The 27619-nt window shown below is 36.0% G+C and overlaps 1 protein-coding gene and 1 long non-coding RNA gene across 5 annotated transcripts; one reads left to right on the top strand and one right to left on the bottom strand.

The window, feature by feature from the left end:
- Positions 1–3168: 3168 nt before the first annotated feature.
- Positions 3169–10192, bottom strand: LOC127870501 (uncharacterized). Its single transcript, XM_052413093.1, has 3 exons — positions 10062–10192; positions 7641–7703; positions 3169–6621 (listed from the first exon to the last, which is right to left on the bottom strand). The coding sequence occupies exons 2-3, from the start codon at positions 7701–7703 to the stop codon at positions 5281–5283; spliced, it is 1404 nt and encodes a 467-aa protein (XP_052269053.1). The 5' UTR covers positions 10062–10192; the 3' UTR covers positions 3169–5280.
- A 1322-nt stretch (positions 10193–11514) lies between these two features.
- LOC127869542 (uncharacterized) lies at positions 11515–25829 on the top strand. Of its 4 annotated transcripts, none has more exons than XR_008044667.1 (4): positions 11515–11615; positions 20740–20928; positions 23672–23747; positions 25738–25829. It is a non-coding gene; the product is annotated as an uncharacterized LOC127869542 (long non-coding RNA). The 4 variants fall into 4 exon arrangements; XR_008044670.1 differs by lacking the exon at positions 23672–23747 and adding an exon at positions 21149–21223 and having other exon boundaries at positions 25738–25789; XR_008044668.1 differs by lacking the exon at positions 23672–23747.
- The last annotated feature ends 1790 nt before the right edge of the window (positions 25830–27619 follow it).

The following is a 27619-nucleotide window of genomic DNA, read 5'->3' as shown; positions in this document are numbered from 1 at the left end:
CTCTGCTCTTGGCGTAGCTGAAGTTTCACTTTTTGCGTGTTTAAAGTAGGCCACATGATCTGTTCTTTTATATGCTCTTGGGATTTTTTCGTTGTGTGCTGAGCGGAAAAAGTAACAAATACATGGCCTGGTATATCATTTAAGTTATTTATATTGTAACACATAATGCTAACAATGTGTTTTTGAAGTTTATTCATCGCTTTCCTTAACTGGTAACCATCGACGTCTGTTTAGTGATGCGTACGTATTCTGGGTGCAAAAGAGAAGCATATGTACTCCCAAAGCCGCCATAGCAAAAATTATCATAGGCTCTGGGAGTACGTTTATATGGACTAGGTAAAACAGCTACGCCGAAAAAGCGCACGAGTGTTCTATACAGATGTTAATGTAAGAGACTTATAGACACCGTGCGAACTACTAGTGTAACAAGTAATGCATCAAAAACAAATTAAGGGTTAACAGCGCTGTCTTTATGACTACTTAATTCGTGAGTAAAACCTACTGTTTGCAGATTTTTTTTAATTCATTTTCATCAATGTTCAAATACATTCGAATATTTTATAGGCTGATTAGAGAAAAAATCCCCTGAAATTTGGCTTCATCGATGTGTCTGTACTCGGTCAGTAAATCATCAGGGGAAGACATAATTTGCTATGATCGATAAACACAGTTTTGCTTTCAAGATGAGAAACAAAAACACTACGGAAATAGTATAGTGTCACGTTAAGAGAAAATCGTTTACTTATCTAACCACAAATATTTGCCGTAGTCAGTCAGCACGTCTTGAAGTCGTTCCTGAACGCCTTAATAAGCTAGCCTTATTTGCCAGTTTGCTGTATTTGTTTTTTTAATTCAATTTTATATCGAAATGCATTGTGCTAAATAGGGATTTAAAAAGACCCGCTTCATGCGAAAATGGGTCTTACACCATATGCCTTCATCATAGCTATATCGCACCCAGCCTGCGCATCTCTCAGTCTGGTCAGGTGATACATAATAAGACCATACAGCCTTGAGTGATTTAATAGCAGTCAAAATCGCCTCTGGCCAGACTACGCAAATGCACAGACTGGGCTTGAGCTACGCTGGCCGAAACGACATAAGACCCATTTTTTCATGATGCGGGAGAAATAAACTCATAATATGCCATGTGAGGATACATATGATGTGAACTCCCGTAGTATAATATAAATGTATCTTCTAACACAAATGTGTTGTTTGACTATTATAGCACACATTTAATGCGGTGAATATGCTACTAACAAGTGATAACACAAACAATAGTTGAACTTTTTTTTCAATTTAATTATTTAGAAAACTAAATTTCAAATTTTATTTCAAAGTCAGCATTTTCGCAACTCATGTACAACGTTTTATAAATTTATTACTGTGAATATAAACAAGCTTAACCTTATACTATTGCATTATTATCACTATATAGACAATATGTATTGCCTGATCTTCATTAAACTTTGTCCCAACTACATCATGGACGGTTTCGTAAATGGTTCCTGTTGCTTGAAAAACATGGCCACCAGGGGGCGGAAAATTGTTTTCCTTAGATGGCTTTAGTAAAACCTGGCTTACACTCTAGAGGCTACATTTACTGCCAGATCTTCATGAAGCTTGGTAAGAAGATTTGCCCCAATGATATTTGGATGAGTTCGATAATGGTTTGTGTGTCGAAGGAATAGATGTCGTGGGAAATTACATTGGAATATATTGTGCCACAAAAAATAAAAACTAGCATTTTAAAATGGTTCTATTTGACTTGTTTTTGCAGAATTGAAGTATAATTTCCCGACATAAGACATCGTATAAAAACTTGCTTATAAACTATTTTATAAATCAGAAAATATGTCTTACCAAAGAAGAATTAAACTTTTATTGAATTAAATCTAGTCCACACACACACGACGGTTTTGTAAATTGTTTTTTCTTAGTTATTGAATAAATGTAAAACAATAAGCTGTAAAATAATAAACTGTAATATAATACGAATAATAAACAAACAAAAAAATAAACATTACTGTATTTAAAGGGATCTTTTCACGCTTTGGTAAATTGACAAAATTGAAAAAAGTTGTTTCAGATTCGTAAGTTTTCGTTTTAGTTATGATATGTGTGAGAAAACGGTAATACTGAACATTAACCATGCTCTAATATAGCCATTATATGCATCTTTTGACGATTTTAAAACCTAAAAATTATAAAGCGTTGCAACGCGAAACGATTGAATAATTTGGAGAGTTCTGTTTTTGTCGTTAAATTATGTGAAACTACGAAGATTGCTTATATAAGGTATAAAATACGTCCAGAATTTGTACTCGGCGGAATAGCTCAGTAGGCTAAAGCGTTTTTACTTCAGGACTCTGGCAGGACTCCAGGGGTCACTGGTTCGAAACCTGCTCCGGCAATGGTCTTTTCCTTTTTTAAATTTTTTTCTTGATTTTTTTATTGAGCTTTTACGATACAATGTTTACATTTATCAATATAAAGCATTTAATGAATAAGTTAAAAAAATGCCAAAATCTGTGAAAAGGCCCCTTTAAAGCACCTGTAATTGATTTAAATTAATAGAACATGTATTAAAGGGACCTTTCCACGTTTTGTTAAACTGACAAAATTTAAAAAAAAAAACACATGCGTCTGTATCTATTGTATGAGCACGGATGGCCTAGTGGTCTAAGCATTGGACGTTTACTCCAGGGGTCAGTGGTTTGAGCCGAGTTGAGGGTTACTTTTTTCTTTCTTTAATTTTTATTTTTGTTTTTACTGGAGCTTTTCAAATGGTTACATGATTCAGTCTAAAGCATTTAATGACAAACTTAAATAAAGCCAAAATCTGTGAAAAGCAAAGGCGCTTGGCATTAGTTACTACGCCCTCCCAACCCCCCCCCCCCCCCCCCCCAGCTGCTACCCCCTTCCCAAAACTCTCAAAAGTGTCCATTTGTTATACGAAATAACAAGACAGAAAAAAGTAAGCCGCAATTCTTGTTATTTTGTATAACAAACGGACAATTTTGAGAGTTTTGGGAGGGTTTAGCAGGGGGGGGGGAGAGGGAGGGGTAGTTACTAATGTCGAGTGCCTGTGGTAAAACGATCCCTTTAATATTTTGAGGTTTGACAAAATAGCTCAAGCATACAAATATCTTTATTAATATTACAATCTGACATATACACAAAGTAAGTATTACAACTAAAATGTCATAGAATTCCATTTTTAATATGTATTTACCTTCCATAACGAAACATAAGATGTAAATGTCTACAAATGCGATTGTATCATGGTGTCATGTAGATTCATAATCTTACGTGACGTGGTGTTCCATTTTCATTTCGAAGACATTCTCCATCTCTATCAATATAAGTATGCGTCGTTGTTAATACGGGTAAATATATCCAGCATTGACAGTAAATTTCAGCATTTTACTCTACGCCATTTTAGCCCCAATTTTATCAACAAAGAAGCAATGGTTACACTCTACGAACTTTAAAAACTCGTTGTTTATATTTTACGATAAATTTGCGAGAGGTCAGCGCTTTTTTCGCCTGAAATAGTTACCAAGAAAACAAGTTTTACATATGTTTTTGTTCACTTATTTCAATTTTTTATATCGAGCGCAGTCAACGTCTAGCAAAAACACGTTTGTTGTCAAATGACGTCGACCTCATTTGACAGGATATCTTCTTACACCTTCACATTTACTTAAAAAAGGAAAATTCAATAAATGCTTAATCATTAGGCTTTATTGGCTTTCGTAGAATTAATCGGACAGATGGCGCCAAATTATAGTATAACGTCTTTTCAAACCTTCAATTGAAGAACCTAGACTGGTTTAACGTGCGTAAAATTCCTTAGAATTCGTAAGTTTGCGAACGTGTTTATGAAACGTTCGTACTAATAGTCGTAATTACGTTCGTACGTAAAAATAGCAAAATTCTTACGAAAAACTTAAGAATTGTTTATGAAACGGGCTCTTAGTCCGCATTTCATTGAACTCAATTATTCGATTATTATTGATATTCCTACATTGTAGCTCTTTTGAGCACAACAATCTTCAATTTATAAATCATGACAATAGTGGTCCGTCAATACCTGGCGTCCGTGAAAACTAAACAATTTAAGGTGTCAACTGTTTCATCCGATCTCGATGAAACTTGGTCAGACTGTTCATTTTGACAATTAGTTTCGGTTCAGGTGCTTACAAAAATAGGTTACCATCTAAATTTCCTCGAACAAATGTTTTAACCAAACTATAAGCCACATTTGTGACTCAATCTGGGCAAAACTCCGAATGTTCATCTTAAGAATTTCTATATAAAATCACATGCACTTAAAGTCTAAATCACCAAATAAAATCGTATTTAAATCGTTATTACCACTCTAAAAGCAACATTTTTGATTCATTATTGATGAATATAAGGTTTTTTTAAATTTATTACTAGTGATGAAACATGGTCAGGATAATTATTTGATTTTTGGTTATTTTTATCTTGTTTAATCTTTGCTAACTTTGAGTCAAGTGTGTCCAAACACTACATCACCAGTTAAATCTTATAACAAATGTCTTCCCGCTCTATAAGCCACTTTTATGTGTACTATGACACGGGTGAAGTACTTTGGGGTAATCGGGATCCTTTATTTCCTTGTTTTATCAAAGTTATATAAGTTTTATTGAATAACCTACGGATTTACAGCTTTTGTTCGGGTCCTTAACGTGTCATTAACGTTGCCATTCTTAGGAAAACAATATTTATTAGGAATGATACAAACTTTGTAAATATAACATCCGAAAAAAATAATATTTGTAACAGCATTCATAAAATTCTAGAATAGCAATCAGTATGCGTGCATATATCAGATAACCTTTTCACGTTGGGTTTATATTGCTAATTTCAAACTGAAAAAAATTATTATTAATACATGTAAAAAATAAACTATTAAATGGTTAAACGGGACCAAAATTTGAAAATGGTAGACCTGATGGTATTACTTATTCATGTAAACGTGCTTAACATATCAAATATTAAACCTAAGTTAAGCAGTCGAAATCTTTCTCCTCGAATCATACAAAAACGTCGTTACAAAAATTAATCATTATCAGCAAACGCTGATCTAAAAAGGCGAGGGACTTGACTGTACTTGTAGAAACTTTCTAAAAATATAATTAATTAAAATTCCCTACTGCTGATGTTGCTTAAAACTTTGTCAGTGTGTTCACACACAAAATATGTGTACATGTTAAAATGTGTAATCGATACATTTTAAATACGTCCTTAGCTTAGCATCATCTTCTCTACATTTACATTATAAACTGAACTGCCCTCCAGACCCATACGCCGCACGACCTCACAAGCGATCTCATATCTACGTTTATTGCATGTCAGCAGGATAGTATCAGTCTCAATAACCATGGAGTTCGTGGCCCCGCATTGAAGCAGTCTTTTGTTAAACTCCAACGCCCAGATCTCCATTTCAACCCTCATCTTGCTGTACCACAGAAGTGGTTCCGGGTACCCGATAATTGCCTGTCGGAATTTGTTCAACCTAAGTAACATTCTCGGCCCTTCCTCCATCATGTCCGCTATAGTTCTCACCCACAGTTGCTGCTGATCAGTGTTCAGTTCAGATTCCGCCAACAGATTTCGTTCAGGTATCATATAGTAAGGCAGTTGCTTAGTGGACAAAGAGGTTCGTAAGTTATTCAGTCCCTCACGAAGCCAATGAAACAAACTTCCGGAATGGAAAAAAGAGGATTGGTTGTTCTCCGCTAGCCATAATACGATATTCTTCATTGTGTACGATGTGATTTCTTTTTTCTGCGGTTTCAGTATATCCTTAGCGATCATTTTAAGCAAAACATATAATTTGATCTGAGTGTCATTAAGATTATTTACAAGTTCCGTCTCTCCAGTATTAAAACATATCCTCCATTCCACATGGTTGTGTTCGCTGCCTTTGGACCCGATCGGAGTAACAAAAGCTCCTATCGCAACCACTTTCTCTACAATATCTGATGGTGACCAGTGACGAGTTCGATTGGCCCATGTCTTCAACATGTTTGGACAGTTACAGCGAATGGCGTATACACTATCATTTTTAAAAGGACCATTAGACCATGGCAACGATGGACCAGCACGTGGATGGTGGTGGACCGTACCGGATGCATGCCGTACGTGTCTGAAATATTCTACATATAGTGCACTGCTTAAAATAGAGTGGCCACATTCATTTTCACATAAGGAATCGGAAATAGCAGACGCGCTTCTAGGAGCAAGTCTCCCAAGTAGTACTCTACAATATCCCGCACTAGTGTTTTGGAAATTCATTTCTAATATAGTGAAGTGACAAGGGATATTGCTTTGGTCAAAACAGTTTTCCATACACACAACATATGGTAACACATGTATTGTGTCAGTATCGCTCTCGAATAAACGGGTCAGTCCCTCCGCTTTGCTCCCCGCAGTGATGCTCGTACACAAAAAGTCCTCTTCGTGTGTATTATCCAGCCTATCACTCTCTATGTAATGTTCTCGGCGTTTCTGTCTGATCTCGGGTCCATACCCCAGGATATTCATAATGTTGCTTGTTTCCCGGGATTCATCTTCATACGCATACTGGAACGAAATAAAAAAAATGAATTCATTCACTTAATTTACATAATACAGCAGCATGTATTTTTTTCTGTAGTTTATCTGTCTTAAAATCTCGCATCTCTTTCATAATCATTTTTATAAGAGGCTCTTTTGTTTTATATTCAATAGCATACATATTAATTTAATTAATGCTACTGGAATCGCTCACACAATCCGCTGTATGTTTCATTAAAGGTACCGAGAAGATTCAAACGAACACTTGGATTGTGTGTATTTATAAGGAAATAGATGTTTGATATAACGTTATATAAGATGTACTGTCACCAACGGACCGACTTATACAGTTTCTTATATTTTTATATACAAATTGATTATTTTGAGTTTAAATAAACCCATTGGTGTTGGTATACGATAATTTTATTCAAGACATGTTTTAAAATAGAGTCAAGTTCAATCAAACCTATAAATATATTTTGATCTTACACAAGCAAACAGTCTGAGTTACAAATACTACATTCTAGCTGCTGGTATATAGATCCTCTGACATATTGGAACATATATGTATATTATAGTAAGAAAGAATCTTTTATTTGGGACATTGCACTTTACCAGTATGCAACACTTAACATCAAACAGCGTACTCTAACCCTAACCCTTAACACCTAACCCTTAACACCTAACACATAACAACTAACGCAACATCTAATAATCCTTTTTACCCTATATATTCCCTAAGTTTAGGGGGCATCCGCCCCCAAACCCCCGCTATGTCGATAGTGGTAAACAACTGCGTACCGGTAAAGTGCAATCTAGCCTTTTATTTGAATATGGCTTGTTAAAGTTAAAGTTTATCCGAATCCGCTATTCGAAAATATTCAAGGAAATGGTAGAAAATACGTGATTGAACATTATTTGATCACAATGGTTAACGAACTCCCTAGAAGTAATAGAACTTAAACTAGTGTAAGCTGTTTATGACAGGGGACACAATATTTCTGTAGTGATAAATGTATTGTCCAGACAATGCCACAGTTATTTACCCTTGATCGCCTGATTAGCCTTGGAGTCCATTCCGTGTAATGTCGAACAGCCCCTTCCGCCATCTGTGATATGAACAGAAAGATCGATTATACCAAATGGTCAAAGGGACGCTAAGCCGACGTAACACATTTAATACAGCCTTTTTCTGCATTATACAATATAATGAATGCATCACAGCTTGATCTTTACCGATATTTGGTCAGCACACCGTATCATCTATTGATTTCAAATTTGGAAGTGTCAATTTTAATGAAAGATAATTTTATGAAGAGGCGTTTCATACATTCACATTATTAAAGGGACCTTTTCATAGATTTAGGCATGCATTGAAGTTTTTTATTGACTTTTATATATTGATAAATGCAAACATCGGACATACAAAGCTCCAGAAAAAACAATGATAAAATAAAAGAAAGAAAAAAGTAACCCTCAACTGGGCTCGAACCACTGACCCCCGAAGTAAAAGTCTAACGCTTAGACCACTCGGCCATCCGTGCTCATACAATTATTAATGTATTTTATACTTAATAGAAGCAGTCATCGTAGTGTCACAAAATATAACGACAACAGAACTCTCCCAATTATTCAATCGCTAAATAATTTTCAGGTTTTTATATCGTCAAAAGATGCATATAATGGATATTTTAGAGCATGTTAAACGTTCATTATTACTGTTTCCTCACAAATATCATAACTACAACGAACATTGTAGAATCTGAAACATTTTTAGTAAATTGTGTCAATTTACCAAAACGTGAAAAGGTCCCTTTGAAAGCAAACGTGTGGTGTCAAATACTCATTATATGTCGGCATGATTTTGAATGTCGACGGAGGTATGGTGTATTTTACGTATGGCTTATAGATCTAATAGGTAATTTTGTTATTGTTTATAAATATTGTATCAATAGTTGTAGTGTGCATTCAATGTATCACACTTGATAGTGACAGTAAACACAATATCATTAAAGTGCACGTATGAAATATTTAGTCCATCTTGAATAATTTGTTCTTACACACTAATGACTGAAATTATGCGGGAAAACACTGACAGAATGAATCTCAATTATACAAAATATTAAAATCATAGTTTGTTTTCACTTATCATAATTAAAAAAATGTATGAGGCGAGGCTACGTAATCAAATTGACTTATGCTTATATATTATTAGGCACATACTAATGATCACAAATAATTAAAATATGCTGTTCACATGCCCAGGTAAGGCCTTGAATAAGATGCGATGCATTATCTTGTTCACCAGCCCAAGTTAAGCGTTCAATAAAAAACGATTTGTTACCCATGCATGTTAAACAACGTGTGTATATACATGGTTCGAAACAATTAACTCTCGAAATCTGACTAATAATCAATACATATTTTTTTAAATAAGGCGGCATTGTATGAAGCGAAATTAATTGAAACAGGCTCCGTCTTGACTTGTATGGATTTATAACATGGCAATCACATATTTTTAACCTGTATAACTAATGTTTATTCGCTTCAGAATAAACCATTTTATCCTACGCAAGATACGAATTATCAGTCATACAAGAGTTAACTTTCATGGAAATTATTCTCCCGCAAGGGGTGCTGCACCATAGTATAGAACGGACTCCATTTCCACGTGCGTTTTTTACCCTGTTGTCTCATTGATGAGTAAGTTGCAATCATTGCTTATTTAGAAATTTATTTAAAAAAAAACCTCCCACCTCCCTGTGACGTTTTAGTATGAACATCGATACTCGCCATTTTGTCATATATTTTCAGCCTTTGTTTCCATGACTTTGTGTTACCTTCGCCTATCGTCGTCAAGGCTGATTGAATATGTTATGGACTTCCGGTGCCAGAGTGCTCTCTGTGTTAAGAACTGTATCAGGGACTTCCAGTATCGGGGTCTTTATGAATTTAACAACTTTATTAATTTAACAAATATGTCTTCAATAGATGTCATGATCCTATTATAACACATCCTTCCGGTGTCGGGGGATATAAGCTATCATAATGTTATTGTATGATTTTGGTTAATGTATTATTTCTTTGAAAACATAACTATGCATTTGTTGTTTTAACTCAGCCTTGACAGATATTTTTGCCAAACTTAAACACTAAATTAATTCCAAACTTATTATGCTTGTCGTTGGATAATTCTTATTCTTCACATTCCACTAGCTGTGAAACTGAAATCATTTGCAACCGTTCATTAAGTTCAACCCAACGTACGTCATTTGTCAGTTTAAAATTATTGTTTAACAACCACAGTATGTAGCTTAAATGACCAACGTCTAACAGACGCAGTATAAAGCTCAACTAAAATGATGTTGATCAAGAAGCATATAGCAAAAGATTATATTAAAGACATGAAAAGAAAACAAAAAAAAACTAAAGAAAGGTACATACAGTTAAACAATAATTAATTTTACCTGATTTTGTAGCGAAATAATTGATCAACTGCGTTAGGAAAGCTGTGAATCCAGTGCGATCGAAAATCCTTACATTCTTTTGCAGAGTGTATGTCAATTGTTAAACGTAAAGTGACAAACGCCTGTTTGAGTATGTAAACGCTCGACAAATAGTTACATATTATAATAGCTTGTTAACTTGCACAGTGCGACAAAAACTGCAACGTGATCTGTCCCTATAAATAGAAATGAACGGGCTCGTGATATCCTTTGTTTGCAGTAAGGATAAGGAAAATATCACATTTCAATCGCCGTTAGTTTTAACCATGTATTAAATTCCTAGACTTTCAGGTGGATTTATGTTTTACCCGGACGTATTTTAGTACATAACGCATGCTAGAAACTAAAGAAATTGTTGCAAACAAGCGACTGAATTAAATAACGTAAACACGAACATTATCTAGAAGGATGCTTTCAACAGGGATCTTTGGTTCAAATCCCGTTCCTGCAGAGGGAATGTTCGTGTATTGTTTTGTTGGTGTAATAAACATCTAGAACTTGGTTCTGTTTTCACGTATGTCAAGTCGTAAGGTAGTAAACGTCCGCTGAACAGGTATAATATTGAATAAGTATTAACTTTTAAACAATACTTCTGTCTGAGCATTTGTGAGTATGAATATGTTCATGATTAAAATTAATATAAATCAGTATAAATTATTGTCTAACCTTAGATTTTTGTTAACGTAACTAACTTAAGCCCATGTAATGATATTTGAACGGACCATCGCTTTGTTTTGGTGTGACATCTGAATCTCAGATGACAATTTTTTTACAACAATATTGTCCGCTTCTTAAACTTCCTTCTTTCAGGCCAACTTGTAACTGTTTATCATGTTCATGTCTATATTGTTTTACCTGTTTGGAGTGTTGATGTACGTTTCGCAAAATGAAAAAAAGAGTAATGCGAAACTTTACAATTTTTTTAAGTATTAACCCATAGTTTCACGTATTTCCGGATGTCCGAGTTGTTGATTTCAGGTTATAGCGCGGAACTATTAACAATTTTTTAAAGAAGCTTATCGTTTTAAAAAATACATCACTCAAGCTTCGAAACGATAGTTATATCGATAAGGTTACACATGATTTCGCAGTACCGCATTTTCGCTGTTTATTGACCAGTTAACACGTCTTTTGAGTTTGCGAAAGTTTATGCTTCACATTGACCGATGCAAGCCAGTGACCCATTCAATTGTATGTTTTAACGTGTAATATGTATTGGTCTGGAGAAGTCAATCCAGCTTCGTCTTTCAGCGATGAAATCAACACGCGATGGCTGTAGCTACGGGTAATGCACCCGATCCTGTTTTATTAGCTACTAATAGTAGAAACTTATTAGACTTTTTAGACTACTACTACTAATAATAAAAGATGCCTTTCCTTCCGCGGTAAAATTTATTAGCTACTGCCAACACTAATAAAAGATCACGGTTGGCCTGAATTATTTCGACCAATCAATCAAAAGCACTCTTTACGGCAACAAAGATGGAGGCATCCAGTTCTGTTGCAGTACCGACGGTAGGCTACGTTCTAAATTTCTATATCATCACGATTAAGTTTTGGCGTATCTGCATGTTTATTAGTAGACTATTTAGCGACTGAAGACAATAACGATTGCTTTCACTGAAATATTGTTTCAAGGAATCTGATTGTGCTATAGACGTCTATTTTGGATTTAAGGCGTTATTATTTTCGACTGACCTACTTTCGCTAGGACGATCTACACAATACTTTTTACTCAAACCAAACTGAAATGAAAACTGCTGGTGTACCCTAGTATGGTTAGCAACGATTGTACTTTAAGACCGGGATTTCTTTACCAGAGTATCGTATCGATATATTCATTTGTTTATTTTTCTCTTGTTTCATGTTTCGTCCTCTAGCCTTTCGTCCTTTGTTTTTTAAGAAAAGCATTTTAACAAATTTCATCAAACTTCTAATTTGCCAAATCTTTAGATATTTTTCCATACCCCACCCACTATTTTAATGTTTCGTTTTTACCTACTCTACTGTAAACACAATAAAATCAAAATAAAGCATAAACACAAACAAATTTAATCAAAGAAACTAGGCTATTAACAAATCACAAAAAATCCTACCATATAAGTTATGCTTGGGCGAGTAGTTATATATGTGGGGCGAATCCTTATATAATAAGGGGCGAGTTTATATGGGGCGAGTCGTTCCCTATCTGGCTACATTACTAGTTCTTTTTGAATGCTCTGAGCTTGTATGGGTGCTACTCCTATAAATATGACGTCGATTTACATCGACGTAAGCGGGGTAGCTTACGTCTAATTATTTGGATTAGTATGGGTGCATACGGAGTGTCAATAGCTGTGAGTAACTATTTCACAACTGTGTTTATATTGTTTCTAAAATTTCACATTTTCGATTAAATGACCCACAGCCTTTTCACAAAATGACCAGGCTAGGGCATCTTCACAAATTTTGGTGAAAAACCCATGCAGTCCCATAATACACTGCTTTTTATATCCCCCACCAACAAGGATATGTGAATCGCAGCCATCCGTCCGTTCCAATTGTGTCCGGAGCATAACTTCATCATTTATAAAGCCAGTTTTATTAAACTTGCTACAAATGTTCCCCATCATTAGATTATGTGTCACCCTTAATTACCAGGTCCCTGGCCACATCCAAGGTCAAGGTTACACTTATAGGTCAAATGTCTATGCGGTCAAATGTTTCCATCCAGTTCATGTCCATAGCATAACTTCATTTATTAATATTAAGCCAATTTCATTAAACTTGCTGGGAATGTTCCCCATTGTTAGATGGTGTATCGCGCTAAACAACCAGACACTACCTCCAAGGTGAAGGTCACACTTAGGTAAAGCGTCTTTATATGGTACAATGTTTCCATCCAGTTCGTGTCCAGAACATGATGTTGTCATTTATTAGGTGAATTTCATTTAACTTGGCACAAACATTCGGCACCATTATTCAATGTGTCTTGCTTAAAGGGTTTCCTGCCTCCAAGGTAAAGGTCACACTTATATGTCAAATGTCCATAATGTTCTACACTTATTTATGTCAAGAGCATAATTTTGTTATTTTTAGCTTTTGTCCGTCATTCGTCGTCCATCATCAACATTTTGCCTTGTGAACACTCTAGACGCCACATTTATTGTCTGATCTTCATGAAATTTGGTCAGATCATTTGTCCCATTGATACCTCGACTGAGTTTTAAACTGGGTCTTGCTGGGTCAAAAACTAGGTCACTAGGTCAAAAAAAAAGAAAAACCTTGTGAACACTGTAGAAGTCACATTTGATGCCCAATCTTCATGTAACTTTGTCAAAATGTTTGTCTAAATGATATGTTGGTTGAGTTCAAAAATGGTTCCGGCCCATTAAAAAAAAACATGGCTGCCAGGGGGCAGGGCAGTATTTCTTATATGGCTATAGAGAAACTTTATGAACACTCTAGAAGTCACAATTTTTGCCCAATCATCATAAAACTTGATCAAAACATTGGTTGCATTGATATCTCGGACGAGTTCGAAAATGGTCCAGATCGGTGAAAAAACTTAGCCGCCAGGGGGCGGGGCAGTTTTCCTTATATGGCTATGGTAAAACCTTGTTAACACTCTAGAGGCCACATTTATTGTCCAATCTTCATGAAATTTGGTCAGAAGATTGGTCTGTATGATATCTTGGATGAGTTTGAAAATGGTTAACTTACGTTTGCCTGAAAAACATGGCAGGCTGCCAAGGGACGGGGCATTTTTCCTTATATGGCCATATATGGCTATAGTAAAACCTTGTAAACACTATAGAAGCCACATTTATTGTCCATTCTTAATGAAATTTGGTCAGAAGATTGGTCGCAATGATTTCTTGAACGTGTTCAAGAATCGTTAAGTTGGCTTGAAAAACATGGTTGCCAAGGGGCCGGGCATTTTTCCTAATATGGCTATAGTAAAATCTTGTTAACACTCTAGAGGCCACATTTATTGTCCGATCTTCATGAAACTTGGTCAGAAGATTCATCCCAATAATAGCTTGGATGAGTTCAAAAATGATGCAGATTGGTTGAAAAACATGGCCGCAAGGGGGGCGGGGCATTTGTCCTTATATGGCTATAGTAAAACCTTGTTAACATTCTAGAGGCCACATTTATTTTCCGATCTTCATGAAACTTGTTCAGAAGATTTGTCCTAATGATATCTTGGATGAGTTCGAAAATGGTTTCGGTTGCTTAAAAAATATGGCCACCAGGGGGCGGGGCATTTTTCCTAATATGGCTATAAATCATGCTGTAGAAAAACCTTGTTAACACTCTAGAGGCCACATTTATTGTCCGATCATCATGAAACTTGGTCAAATGATTTGTCCCAATGATATCTTGGATGAGTTTAAAAATGGTTCAGGTTGGTGGAAAAACATGGCCGCCAAGGGGGCGTGGCATTTTTCCTTATATAGCTATAGTTAAACATTGTTAACACTCTAGAAGCCATATTTATTGTACGATCATCATAAAAATTTGTCAGAAGTTTTGTCCCAATGATATTTTGGACAAGTTCGAAAATGGTTCCAGTTGCTTGAAAAACATGGTCACCAGTGGGTGGGGCATTTTTCCTTATATGGACTTATGAATCTTCATGAAATTTTGTCCGTACATTTGTTTAAATGATATCTTGGATGTGTATGAAAATGGTTCTGGTCTGTTGAAAAACGAGGCAGCCAGGGTGTTCACTAGTCATGAAAGTTGGTAAGAACATTTTGTTCTAATGACATCTTGGGCTGCACAGAACAGGTCAGTTCCTTTGAATCTCAGGTGAGCGACTTTGGGCCTTTCAGGCCCTCTTGTTTAAGCAAATTTAATTAAACTTGGTACAAATTTTTCCCATCATTAGAAGATGTGTCGCGATATAGAGCCAGGTCCCTACCTCCAAGGTCAAGGTCACAAAGGGCGAATGTCTATACATTGTACAATTTTTAGCTCACCTGAGCACAATGAGCTTTTGTGATCGCTTTTTGTCCGTTGTGCGTTGTGCGGCGTCAACATCTGCCTTGTTAAATCTTTAGAGGCCACATTTATTGTCCAATCTTCATGAAATTTGGTCAGAAGATTGGCCCAATGATATCTTCGATGAGCTTGAAAATGGTAATGTTTGCTTGAAAAACATGGCTGCCAAGGGGCGGGGCATTTTTCCTTATTTGGCTATATATGGCTAAAGTAAAATCTTGTTAACTCTCTAGAGGCCACATTTATTGTCCAATCTTCATGAAACGTGGTCAGAAGATTCATCCCAATAATATCTTGGACGAGTTCGAAAATGATGCCGGTTGGTTGAAAAACATGGCCGCCAAGGGGCGGGGCATTTTTCCTTAAATGGCAATAGTAAAGCCTTGTTAAAACTCTAGAGGCCACATTTATTGTCCAATCTTCATGAAATTTAATCAGAAGATTGGTTTCAATGATATCTTGGATGAGTTTGAAAATGGCAACGTTTGCTTGAAAAACATGGATGCCAAGGGGCGGGGCATTTTTCCTTATGGCTATATATGGCTATAGTAAAATCTTGTTAACTCTCTAGAGGCCACATTTATTTTCCGATCTTCATGAAACTTGGTCAGGAGATTTGTCTCAATAATATCTTGTTATCTCAGGTGAGCGACTTTGGGCCTTTCAGGCCCTCTTGTTTGTTTAAGTTATCACCCGTCTTGTTGCGTTTTTTTATAGCTTTTCCGACTGTGTCGGCAACTGAACATACAGCATCGTTTAAGATCTTTTCTATAATGTCTTTCTTAACATTCAACTTCAGCTAACTTTGCAAACAATATGTTAAAAGCGTGTTTTTGCACGCTTTGCAGTTTTTAGGACTCTCTCTGGGCGCTGCCATTGTTTTTTGACAGATAGACTGTGCACGCCGCTTTTATTGGAAAAAATAGCTTTGCAAAACAAACCCGATAACCATTCAATATAAGCACCGAAAAGATCTTTATTACGCAAAAAGAACTCAATAAAAATTGATACGAACCGATGTAAAAATAATATTCGTAACTTGATTTTGTAATTCTTAATGGTACGCCAAGATTTTAAAATAAATACGTAACGGACTTGAAAATAATTCGTAATTACGAAAATACGACCCTTATCTAAAGTTCTGAAATATGAGTTTTAGATCCGATTCCAACACTTTTTATAATGACTTGCACTGAATTGTAATGGCCTGTATTGGGTTGTTTTGTCCTGAATCAAATTATTCGATGCCAAGGCCCTGTTGGCGGAGAATATGTCTGCAACTGTGAAGTTCTTGTTTTATTTTCAAAACAACCTGTGGCTCTCAAAAGGAAAATTTTTAGCTGATAATCAACAGAAAAGATATTAATAAGGTATAGATCAATATGAATTTCATTTATATGGTGAACCATCATATATTCGCATCCAAAAGCTGATTGAATAAAGCGTTTGTGATTATAAAAAAGTGGGTATTTGGAATGAATTTAATGAAAACATCTAAATGCTAGGGGAGAAATCCGTTTTAGGAAACTTGTATTTTGCTAGGGGAAACAGCCTGTGTTCGGCTGTAAAAAATTGGGGGAAAATTCACTGATATAAAATTAAGAAACTCCCAAAACATTATCAGGAGAGAACACCTTATTATCAACAAAAAATCCCTTATTTAAGGCAAATGACCATTTGCCTAACAGAAAAATAAAAAACAGAACATTAAAACATAAAACACAAAATGTGACTAAATCTGGCAGTGATTTTTTTGCTTTTATTATACCCCCAAAAACAAAGTTAAGGGGGGTATATAGGAGTGAGCTTGTCGGTTGGTCGGTCTGTCTGTCTTTCGATCCGTCCGTTATTAGTGTCCGCTCTCCAATTCAAGTTGTTTTCATCCGATGTTCACCAAACTTGGTCAGATGTTGTAACAAGATGATGTCTAGGTCAAGTATGAACATGGGTCATGCCGGGTCAAAAACAAGGTCACGGGGTCACTTAGTGTGTTTTAAACATTTAGCATGGAGTCCGCTCTCTAATTCAAGTAGTTTCCATCCGAGCTTCACCAAACTTGGTCAGAAGTTGTATCTAGATGATCTTATGGCCATGTTCGAACATGGGCCATGCCAGATAAAAAAACTAGGTCATGGGAATATCAGTGGTAATTTTGAGCAAAAAAAATCACTGTCTGGGAACACGGTCTGACCTTGGAAAGGTCAATATAAAGCACTGGGAGGTTAAACAGATTTGAGAGATCCCAACCTTGGTCCAGCAATATACATGGTAGTGAATGTACTAATTAGATATAAGAAAAGACACAAAGCAAGACAACATTGAAAACTCAATGTTTTTAGAAGCTTGGGTCACCGCCTTGGAAATGTCAAAGGGTCATGTACGCACTGCCGGTTTAAACCAGTTTTAACCGGTTTACAGGGATACCTAACCTCAGACTTGGTCCACAATTGACCATCGTACAAACATGTGTAAATAAACATTGACTTCATAGCATTCCTGTTTAAATAAGCAAATTCGTTGAATTGATATCCACCGCCAATATGCTTAAGGACACAAAAGTGTTTTATTTGACACTACAAAAGCATTTTTTTAAGATACAAAGGACCATAACTCTGTTATTAACAGATGTTGTACATTGCCATTTAGCGTGTATCATCCTCTTATCCATATATATACTCATACCAAGTTTCAAGGAAATCTGCCAAAGCACTTCCAAGATATGGCTCCAGACACAAAAGTGACGGACAGATGGAAAGACGAACGGACCAAAAGATGGAAGGATGGACGGACGGACAAGGCCAAAACAATATCCCTCCGCCTATAGCGGGGGAAAATTAAACAGAAATACGAGAGAATAATAATTTTATTGATTTAATTACACAATGGTTTCATGTGAAGCACCAGAACTGCAACTATTTAAGAAATGATGATTTGAAGTAAATACGAGTATGTACATAATTTAAGGCCAAGCCCAAGGCAGAATAATCGTCCAATTGTAAGGTTGTCCAACGATAGCTGTGTTTGGTTCATTCACTTCTCTGTTATTGACACTGTTTGAGTACTCTATCGGCTACAGGTAGTTAGGGTGTAGGTCACGATTCAGCTTTTTTTTAGCTCACCTGAGCACAATGTGCTCATGGTGAGCTTTTGTGATCGCCTTTTGTCTGTAGTGCGTCGTCCGTTGTGCGGCGTCAGCATTTGCCTTGTTAACACTCTAGAGGCCACATTTATTGTCCAATCTTCATGACATTTGGTCAGAAAATTGGTCTCAATAATATCTTGGATGAGTTCGAAAATGGTTACAATTGCTTGAAAAACAGGGCTGCCAAGGGGCGGGGCATTTTTCCTTATATGGCTATAGTAAAATCTTGTTTACACTCTAGAGGCCACATTTTATATAGTCAGAAGTCTGAACTTGGTCAGAAGATTCATCCCGATAATATCTTAGAAAAATTACAAAAATGATGCTGGTTGGTTGAAAAACATGGCTGCCAGGGGGCGGGGCATTTTTCCTTATATGGCTATAGTAAAACCTTGATAACACTCTAGAGGCCACATTTATTTTCTGATCTTCATGAAACTTGGTCAGAAGATTTGTCCCAATTATATCTTGTTATTTCAGGTGAGCAACTTTGGGCCTTTCAGGCACTCTTGTTTAAAAACATTGCATGTTCTGTGCATTTCCAAAAAGGAAAACCATTTTGTCATTTAATAAGACCCAGTTCATTCACTGCACAATTTATGAAGTTATGACTTCTTAAAGGGGGCAACATAAAAACAGCACCCTCCTATTTTGCTCTTGATCTTTCTTTACCTCAGATGTGGAAGGACCTCATAAACTTATTTTGAAAGTTTGCGTCTCCTTAAACTTACTCTATTTTTCACCATTTAAAAATTCAAGAACACATAATAAACTTAAAACAATGTTTGCCCACATGTTGGTCTGGCCCCGCAACAGTCCATATTCTTTCTCTCATACTGCTACCAATGTTCTGCCAAGAGTGCATTTTATGTATAATCATTTGATAGTTAACTATTTTAACACAAAATTTAAAACTCGTAATTATCTTTATGCAGGTAGGACTGCCTAAGGATGGATCAAACAATATTGGAGGTGCAATTTGCGGCATACCGAGGGACACTCAATTACCCCCATGGCAGGGCAGGACCCCCCCCCCCCCCTGGCCCCCAGCGAATGCCGACTTGTTCTTTTCTGCAATAGACTTGTAAGTATTCCACATTGTGAAAACTGGTTCATGGGTTTGTTTCTGGAGTTGAAATTATTGTTTGTGAAATTGTGAAGTAGCCTGCAATCAGCCGCTGTTTTATTAGGTGAAAATGCCCTGTATCTATGAACACTTTCAACACTCCTAAATCAACTGACCATATTTGGATCTTTAAAATTACCTACTTTTGCACTTTAATTAAGAATTATCAAATTCTTGGTATACCAAAATGGTGCATTTCATATGACACCAATACTGCTTGCTACAAAGCTTTCACAGTTGCATGGATTTTATCTTTAAACCTTTTCAAAGACCCACATCACTCAACTTCAGTTTGATCTTGACATTGACCTATTTTTTGCACTAAGACTTCAAATGGGCAAATGAATTGATACTGATCCGGCTTCCACCAGGGGTGTCACCATTTATATTTATATTTTAATTTAGGGTCACTGTCACATAACCCGAAATTTAATGTTAAAACCCTTTCATACCTTAGAAATGTTTGTCATGCTTTAATAACCTTTTTGCGCTTTGGTCATTTTAAAAAACTTTCAAAAAAAAATTGTTTTAAATTAGTGCATGTTCAATGTCACAAGGCATTCAATTTTGCTATAGGTCAGCCCCTGTTTCAACATGGAATGTTGAGTTTCTCTGTGGACACTGATTTATCAGGAGCATGCTACTTAGATACTAAAGGCTTCAACTAGACTATTTAACTCTGAGAAAAGTGGAGCTTGCCATCTGCAGATGGCAATTGTATTATCCTACTAATGTAACCATTGGGAGAATTTTATAGAACCATAGTTTTTCATCTTTGCGTATGTTTTCTGCCATGTCTTAAAAGCTTTTCTTATTTCTTCTCAACGAAAATGCATACAGTCGGAAAGAAGAAAACTTTAAAACTTTTATACATATGAGTCGTGTTCTGAGAAAACTGGGCATAATGCATGTGCGTAAAGTGTCGACCCAGATTAGCCTGTGCAGTCCGTACAGGCTTATCAGGGACGACACTTTTACACTTATATTGGATTTTTGCTGAAAAGAGACTTCATTTAAACGAAAAATGTCATAAAAGCAGAAAGTTTTGTCCCTGATTAGCCTGTGCGGATTGCAGAACAAGACACATATATACCCATACTTCAAGAACAATCCCTGGGGGCTATACTGAGACTATATATCATGTCTTGATATGTATAAATATGATTAACAATGAAGACAGAGAAATATAATAAAGTTTGATGTTTTACATTTCAAATACCGGTAAAAAAAACAACTGTATGATTATGTTTTGAAGATTATTTAATTGTACTATATCTATACAAGGAAATTGTTGCTACATGTAGTTAGACATGTAGATTGTTATAACTACTACTTTACCTTAAGTATTGCTGCTCATGTGAGTCAACGTTCCTGCATTACAGGTTTAGGGACGTCTTGGCATCTAAGTGCAGAATTTGAAGCAAATGTGACATCAACCCTCTAGACCGATGAGAGAAACAACACTGAACTTAAATTTCGGATATAACCCTGAACAATTGTCATCAATCACATGACATGCTGCTCACCACTAGAGGAAGACCCCTATTGAATTTGGCTTTGATTCCTCTAAGGTAAAGGTCACGTACCGGTACATACTTCCTTTATGTGACAGCCTTGTTGAAGGGATATCTTAAGTTCTGTCTGTGACTCTTCCTCATATTTGGATTAGTTGTTGCTTACCACTGGAGGAAGACAGCTATTGATTTTGGCGTTAATATCTTGAAGGTCCATGTCACTAGGCCATATTATTAATTTTCTTTATTAGCAACCTTATTCAAGTGATTTTTTCAGTTCTTTATGCCAAGACGAAGACTTCTATCCATTTTGGTGTTGATACTCCAAAGGTCAAGGTCACATCTTTACCCGGTATATGGTTTTGTTGTATGAAAATAGTATCTGAGAGATATACTTAAGTACCTCTTGACACTCTCAACCTAAGTTGCCTGTAACTAACAGAACACAAGGTCAAGCTCACATTCTAACCTTTCTATTTCATGAAGTAATTTCTCATCTGTCCTGGGAACACATAATATGATAATTGTATTTTCATGTTTTTTGCCAAGAAATTTCTATTCAGGATCTTTTATTGTATGGTAGCATATGAACGTACTATTGTACTGTAAATATGCATTTAGGATGGCATGCATGTTTCACAAACATTTTTAGCTCATCTATTTTTTGAAAAAAAATTATGAGCTATTGTCATCACCTTGGCGTCGGCGTCGGCGTCGGCGTCGGCGTTGGCGTTGGCGTCGGCGTCCGGTTAAGTTTTGCGTTTAGGTCCACTTTTCTCAGAAAGTATCAATGCTATTGCATTCAAACTTGGTACACTTACTTACTATCATGAGGGGACTGGACAGGCAAAGTAAGATAACTCTGGCGTGCATTTTGACAGAATTATGTGCCCTTTTTATACTTAAAAAATTGAAAATTTTGGTTAAGTTTTGCGTTTAGTTCCACTTTTCTCAGTAAGTATCAATGCTATTGCATTCAAACTTGGTACACTTACTTACTATCATGAGGGGACTGGGCAGGCAAAGTTAGATAACTCTGGCATGCATTTTGACAGAATTATGTGCCCTTTTTATACTTGGAAAATTGACAATTTTGGTTAAGTTTTGTGTTTAGGTCCATTTTATTCCTTAAGCATCAAAGCTATTGCTTTCATACTTGCAACACTTACTAACTATCATAAGGGGACTGTGCAGGCAAAGTAATGTAACTCTGACTGGCATTTTGACAGAATTATGTGCCCTTTTTATACTTAGAAAATTGAAAATTTGATTAAGTTTTGTGTTTAGGTCCACTTTATTCATACAGTATCAAAGCTATTGCTTTCATACTTGCAAGATTTATGAACTATCATAAGGGGACGGTGCAGGCAAAGTTATGTAACTCTGACTGGCATTTGGACGGAATTATGGGCCATTTATACTTAGAAAATTGAAAATTTGGTTAAGATTTATGTTTTGGTCCACTTTACCCCTAAAGTATCATAGATATTGCTTTCATACTTGGAACACTCACAAACTATCATAAGGGTACAGTAAAAGGACAAGTTGCATAACTCTGGTTGTCATTGTTACGGAATTATGGCCCTTTTTTGACTTAGTAACTTTTAATATATGGTTAAATTTTGTGTTTCGATCCACTCGAAGTATCAAGGCTATTGCTTTCAAACTTCAAATACTTACATGCTATCATGAGGTTACTGTACCTGGCAACTTGAATTTTACTTTGACCTTTGAATGACCTTGACTCTCAAGGTCAAATTATTAAATTTTGCTAAAATTGCCATAACTTCTTTATTTATGATTAGATTTGATTGATACTTTGATGAAACTACTCTTACCTGACATACCACAATAGACTTCACCCAAACCATCCCCCGTGCCCTCCCCCCCCTCCCCCGTGCCCTCCCCCCTCCCCCCCCCTAATTTTTTTTTTTTTTTTTTTTTTTTTTTTTTTTAAGATCATCTCACAAATGACCACCACACCCTCACACTATACCCCCACCCCCCCCACCCCCCCCAATTTTTTTTTTTGATTTTTTTTTTTTTTTTTTTTTTTTTTTTTAAGATCATCTCACAAATTATCACCACACCCTCACACTATACCCCCCCCCCATTTTTTTTTAAAAACGGTTATGTTTGAAATACCGTCCAACCATCGCACCCAAACCCCCCCCCCGATTTTTTTTTTTCGCTTTTTTGGAAGATAATGTAATAAATATCCACAACCCCACACTATACACCCCTCTTCACTCCACTCCTCCCTCCTTTGTGATTGAAAATGAGAGTCCCTTCACCTTTAAAAAGAAAATAGATGAGCGGTCTGCACCCGCAAGGCGGTGCTCTTGTTTATCTGTGATATGAGGCTACTTTGTGATTAAATTGCAATTGCTGCACAAACAGGACAAATAATGATGTCCCCCCTCCTTTTATATGTAGGAATACATTTTAAAAATACCATAAATTTCCTAATTTTACGTGTAATGGCTATACATTTTATAAAAAGCAATCCTTTATTGATGGACTCTTTAAAAAAAAAAATAATTCACAACATGGTCCTGGTAGGATTTCTTTTCTGAAAATAGTGCCATTTAAAGACATTAACTAAAGTGCACTTGCTCATACAGGTTTTCTCGTGCACATTTTATTCAAGAAGTTTTTACTAGAACTTTAATGTTCCACTGCACGCAAGAATTGTCATTATAAAATGACCCCTTTCCTATATATACATATAAGGGTTCATTTTACGAATAAATAATAAGTATTGTTAAATTATAATATTTATACATTAATTAATTTACAGTAACTGATCAGACACTAGAAGGACCAGGTGCTGATAAACTACACAAGATCAAGTCCTGGTGTACTACACCCTACAGGTATTGGCTTGTGATAAAAGGAGTGGCATGGTTGTACTTTTATATAGGAGAAATATTGTGTATGACATGCATTAAGAAAAGAGATGAATTTTTATGCCTAAAGGCTGGCACATAATTTTTAGCTCGGCTGTTTTTGGAGAAAATCCGAGGTATTGTCATAGCAAGCTCTTCGTCCGCCGTCCGCGTCGTGCTGAAACCTTGACATTTTGCTCTAACATCAAAGTGCTTCCACCTACAACTTTGAAACTTCATATGTAGATGCATCTTGATGAGTTCTACACGCCACAACCCATTTTTGGGTCACTAGGTCAAAGGTCAAGGTCACTGTGACGACAAAAAAAAATATTCTGACAAACTTTCATTTATTCAAAATTGCACCCACAGCCGAGCGTTGTCACCCGTTATGTGGTGCTCTTGTTTTAATCGTATGTTGGTCAGTACGTCTGTCCACAATTGTGTGTCTCGTTTATATATTTACAACTTATGGATGGATTTTTAAATAACCTGGCACAAATGTGTAGCATAGTAAGAGAAAGTGTCACGTGCAAGACCCTGGTCCCTGTCTCAAAGTTCAAGGTCACACTTAGCTTTTTAAGGTCATATTTTAAGATTCTACATTGATTGGCCTGTTTGGTCGATATCTTTGTCATTAATGGATTTTAAAATGACATGGCACATATGTAAAGCACAGTATGAGGAAGTGACGCTTGAAAGACCTAGGTCCCTAGCTAAAATGTCAAGGTCACACTTAGACTTTCAAGCTTACCGGTATATTTCATGATTGTGCATTTATAGATGTGTCCAGTCCATATGTATGTCATTAGTTGATGGATTTTAAAATACCTTGGCACAAATATGTAGCACAGTAAGAGGGAATGTCGGGCTTAAGACCATCCTTATCTCAAAAATCAAGGTCGCAATTAACCTTTTAAGGTATTATTTTAAGTGCATTGATAGGCGTGTCCTGTCCATATTTTTGTCATTAGTGGATGGATTTAAAAATAACGTGGCACAAACGTATAGCACAATATGACGAAGTGTCATGCGCAAGACCCAGTTCCCCAGGTCAAAGGTCAAAGTCACACTTATACTTTCAAGATCATATTTCATCATCGGCATTTAAAGGCGTGTTGGGTCAACATCTTTGTTATCAATGAATTGCTTTTAAAATAACTTGGTACAAATGTGTAGCACAGAAGACGAAGTGACACGCGCGGCTCAGGTCTCTTTATGGATTTTGCATTAAGAGGTGCAGCTGGTCTGTCGTGTGTTTGACCAAGGTCCCTATCCCAAATGTCAAAAACCCAGCGGGGGCATGTGTCATCCTCTGGAGTCAGTTTCTTGTTTTGTCACAGAATACTAGTATTTTAAAAGAAAGTTCTTACGGACATAGAGATTACCATGTATTTAAGCTGGTATATGACTATCTATAATCTTATGGATATTGATGCAAATTGTCATTGATGACATGGCTAGGTCATGGTCACGAAGAAGTGGGTGAACCTTGTTGCCTCTAAAGACATGGTTAAAGTAAAGTTGTGTTTGGACCACAACTTTGTCAAGCATTATGTGATTGTAAAATAAATTGGCGCAATTGACCACTATATCGAGATGACCATTTTGTTTATTATTTTTTTAACAATTGTGTGTTTTAGTTTTATTTGGTTAATTGTACAAATATGAATAAGCATGACACGTTTTTATTGTATAATATATGTTATTATTACCAGAGTCCCTTTAAAATTAATGTTTAATATGATTCTGTACACTTTCAAGTTTTGTTGGGATCAACTTTAGATTTATGGCCTCTTAATTGATGGTAATTGAGGAATTTTGTATGTACGGAGCCATCGCATAGAATTTTATTAATTCAATTGAATTTAATATCATCACACTGGTTGAGATTAAATGAATTTTTTCAGTTCATTGATTGTTTGTTTAAATAAGTTCCATGTGCTATAATTTACTTGACTTTAAATGTCTCTTTCAGTGTTTCTGGCGGCTGGTGGAGCGATTAAAGAAAAGCCATGCTAATGTTGCAATGATATGTATGCTAAACAAAAAAAATAAATTAAAAAAAAATGTTTTAATTATTGTTGTTAAATATAATTTATCAAACTTCCTTAGATGCAAAAGCCAGTGTATCGGTTTGATTTCATGGCCACGGTATAATTTAAGTATATTAGCTTTAGAAATTTGGGGGCATTAAAATGGAAGTAAATATGACATTTACATCATTTGACAGTTTACTAACAATAAAAAACGCGTTATTTATTAATTGAATTACAGGAATATTGCTAATTCTAATTGCATTGAATAATGAAACAATAGTGATGTTCCAACAACGCCAAACAGAGGGCTATGAACGACTTTATCAACATGATATCTCGTCTGAGGATTTCGCTCCATGTTAATTATTAAAATGGTAATGGTGACTCATTTTAGGTTTAACTTATATCACATTTATGAGCCCATTTTTGACAGGATGAGGGTATCACGTGATAGTCAAGATGGTGACGTCCATGCCGAGACAGTTATTTTTTGCCTTTTTATACCCTTATTACTTCTGTTTATTGTTTAAATGACGCTCACTTTCCAGACATATCAGTAAAATAGTGATTAGCGTTTATTTCGTATTTAAAATTCGCTTTATATCTCGACTTTACTCCCCCGCAAATTTTACTAGCGCAGCCCTAATTATGTCATCCCGCTAAGAAATTTCGCACCGAGTAAAGTCGAGATGTAGAGTGAATATTACTATGAAATATAAGCGATTAACTGTCTTCCTAATATGGCTGGAAAAGTGAGTGAATAAAAAAATAAAACAAGTAATAAAGGGTGTTAAAAGACGAAAAATACCTGCCTCGTCATGGACGTCGCCATCTTGTTTGTCACGTGATTACCCCCCTCTGGGGTACTACACCAGCTTTTTCTCTGAACTATAATAATGGGTAACACGACTATATGTGGTGCCTTACTATAAACGCTGTACTTCTGAACAGAGGGAGAATATTGGCATTTCTTTGTGTCTTGACAATGTGATCCTTAAATCGTTAAAAAAAATCAGTGATTGATAACAAATGTAAGCATTTAGTAGTATAATTGTATATCTATACAAGGAAATTGTTGCTACATGTAGTTAGACATGTAGATTGTTATAACTACTACTTTACCTTAAGTATTGCTGCTCATGTGAGTCAACGTTCCCTGCATTACAGGTTTAGGGACGTCTTGGCATCTAAGTGCAGAATTTGAAGCAAATGTGACATCAACCCTCTAGACCGATGAGAGAAACAACACTGAACTTAAATTTCGGATATAACCCTGAACAATTGTCATCATCACATGACCATGCTGCTCACCACTAAGGAAGACCCCTATTGAATTTGGCTTTGATTCCTCTAAGGTAAAGGTCACGTACCGGTACATACTTCCTTTATGTGACAGCCTTGTTGAAGGGATATCTTAAGTTCTGTCTGTGACTCTTCCTCATATTTGGATTAGTTGTTGCTTACCCACTGGAGGAAGACAGCTATTGATTTTGGCGTTAATATCTTGGAAGGTCCATGTCACTAGGCCATAGTATTAAGTTTTCTTATAGCAACCTTATCAAAGTGATTTTTCAGTTCTTTATGCCAAGACGAAGACTTCTATCCATTTTGGGTGTTGATACTCCAAAGGTCAAGGTCACATCTTTACCCGGTATATGGTTTTGTTGTATGAAAATAGTATCTGAGAGATATACTTAAGTACCCTCTTGACACTCTCAACCTAAGTTGCCTGTAACTAACAGAACACAAGGTCAAGCTCACATTCTAACCTTTCTATTTCATGAAGTAATTTCTCATCTGTCCTGGGAACACATAATATGA

The sequence above is a fragment of the Dreissena polymorpha genome, chromosome 2 (assembly GCF_020536995.1).
Source record: "Dreissena polymorpha isolate Duluth1 chromosome 2, UMN_Dpol_1.0, whole genome shotgun sequence".
Classification (NCBI taxonomy): Eukaryota; Metazoa; Mollusca; class Bivalvia; order Myida; family Dreissenidae; genus Dreissena; species Dreissena polymorpha.
The sequence above is the reverse complement of the archived record's forward strand: the minus strand, read 5'-3'. Positions and strand labels throughout refer to the sequence as shown.

Excerpts from the sequence above, each read along its gene's own strand:
- LOC127870501 (XM_052413093.1), bottom strand. The coding sequence starts at position 7,703 with ATGGCGGAAGGGGCTGTTCGACATTACACGGAATGGACTCCAAGGCTA. Across the intron at positions 6,622-7,640 it reads GGCTAATCAGGCGATCAAGG|TATGCGTATGAAGATGAATC; the intron begins GTAAATAACTGT and ends ATTTCGTTCCAG.